Here is a 947-nt window from a genome sequence, read left to right as displayed (position 1 = left end):
ATATATATATATATATATATATATATATATATATATATATATATATATATATATATATAATGACCCTGAATTTCTGTGTATTTCATCAATACACATAAAATAGCATTCTCATTGAAAAATATACTAAATCCTCCTGTTGTACAGTACAAAGCAAAGATTTAGTGCCAGGTTAGTGACACGGTTGCAATAGCAGATATAGTTACCTGCTCCATGTTGATATTGCACTGTAGAGGACAGATGTAAATTGTAGAGTGGTGAATCATAGTGCTCGGTTCCTTCAAATATTGCACAGTGTACCCTTCATTTGGGCACTGTATAACATAAAGCTGGCGACTCCTTGTGTTACCAGAATTTTTGAGCAACTCATAGCCACCTGCAGTCCTCAACTTCGGAAAGTTTTGATAAAGACAATTAGTTAATTCCTCAGAGCTGTGAAAGTCACCTGAAAAATAATGCACACATAAACACAATTTAAATAATACCACTTGTCCACCAAACTCTGTTATCATTGGAATCATTGACTTCCACTGAAGAAAAAGACAACAAATGTCATCTCTGTTTAAATTTTAAAAAAAGTCGCTTAACAAAAAGAAAATATATTCCAGTGGAAGTACACAGCTACAGGACTGCTCTAAAAAACAGAGGAAAAAGCAGTAAAATTTCAAAATAATTCAGAAAGAGCTTCAGAAGGTTTTCACAAAAAACTTCCCAAAAGATGTTGTATGTGTTACCATACAGACTTGCTTTTTGGAGAGACAGAATCAGGACATTGTTACACTGTACACATTACAGTATTATCACCTGAAGAACATCTCCAGGATTAGAGGACTTATGTCTCAGCACGATCTAGAGAAACTCATCCATGCGTTTGTCTTTAGCCGCATTGATTACTGCAACAGTGTCTTCACAGGTCTGACTAATAAATCAATCAAACAGCTGCAGCTGAT

General features: G+C 34.4%; 1 protein-coding gene across 6 annotated transcripts in view; it reads right to left on the bottom strand.

The window, feature by feature from the left end:
• LOC112451401 overlaps window positions 1-947 on the bottom strand; it is an 80,742-nt gene that overhangs the window by 77,589 nt on the left and 2,206 nt on the right. Inside the window, exon 4 of one of the 6 annotated variants that reach the window (XM_037981411.1) lies at window positions 90-442. The exons of the other annotated variants lie outside the window; for them this stretch is intronic. Coding sequence (XP_037837339.1) covers window positions 159-442 — 284 coding nt within the window. The 3' untranslated portion in view covers window positions 90-158. Of the gene's footprint in view, window positions 1-89; window positions 443-947 lie in introns of those variants that run through there. 6 annotated transcript variants of the gene reach the window in all.

Source organism: Kryptolebias marmoratus, linkage group LG19, assembly GCF_001649575.2.
Source record: "Kryptolebias marmoratus isolate JLee-2015 linkage group LG19, ASM164957v2, whole genome shotgun sequence".
Lineage (NCBI taxonomy): Eukaryota > Metazoa > Chordata > Actinopteri > Cyprinodontiformes > Rivulidae > Kryptolebias > Kryptolebias marmoratus.
The sequence above is the reverse complement of the archived record's forward strand: the minus strand, read 5'-3'. Positions and strand labels throughout refer to the sequence as shown.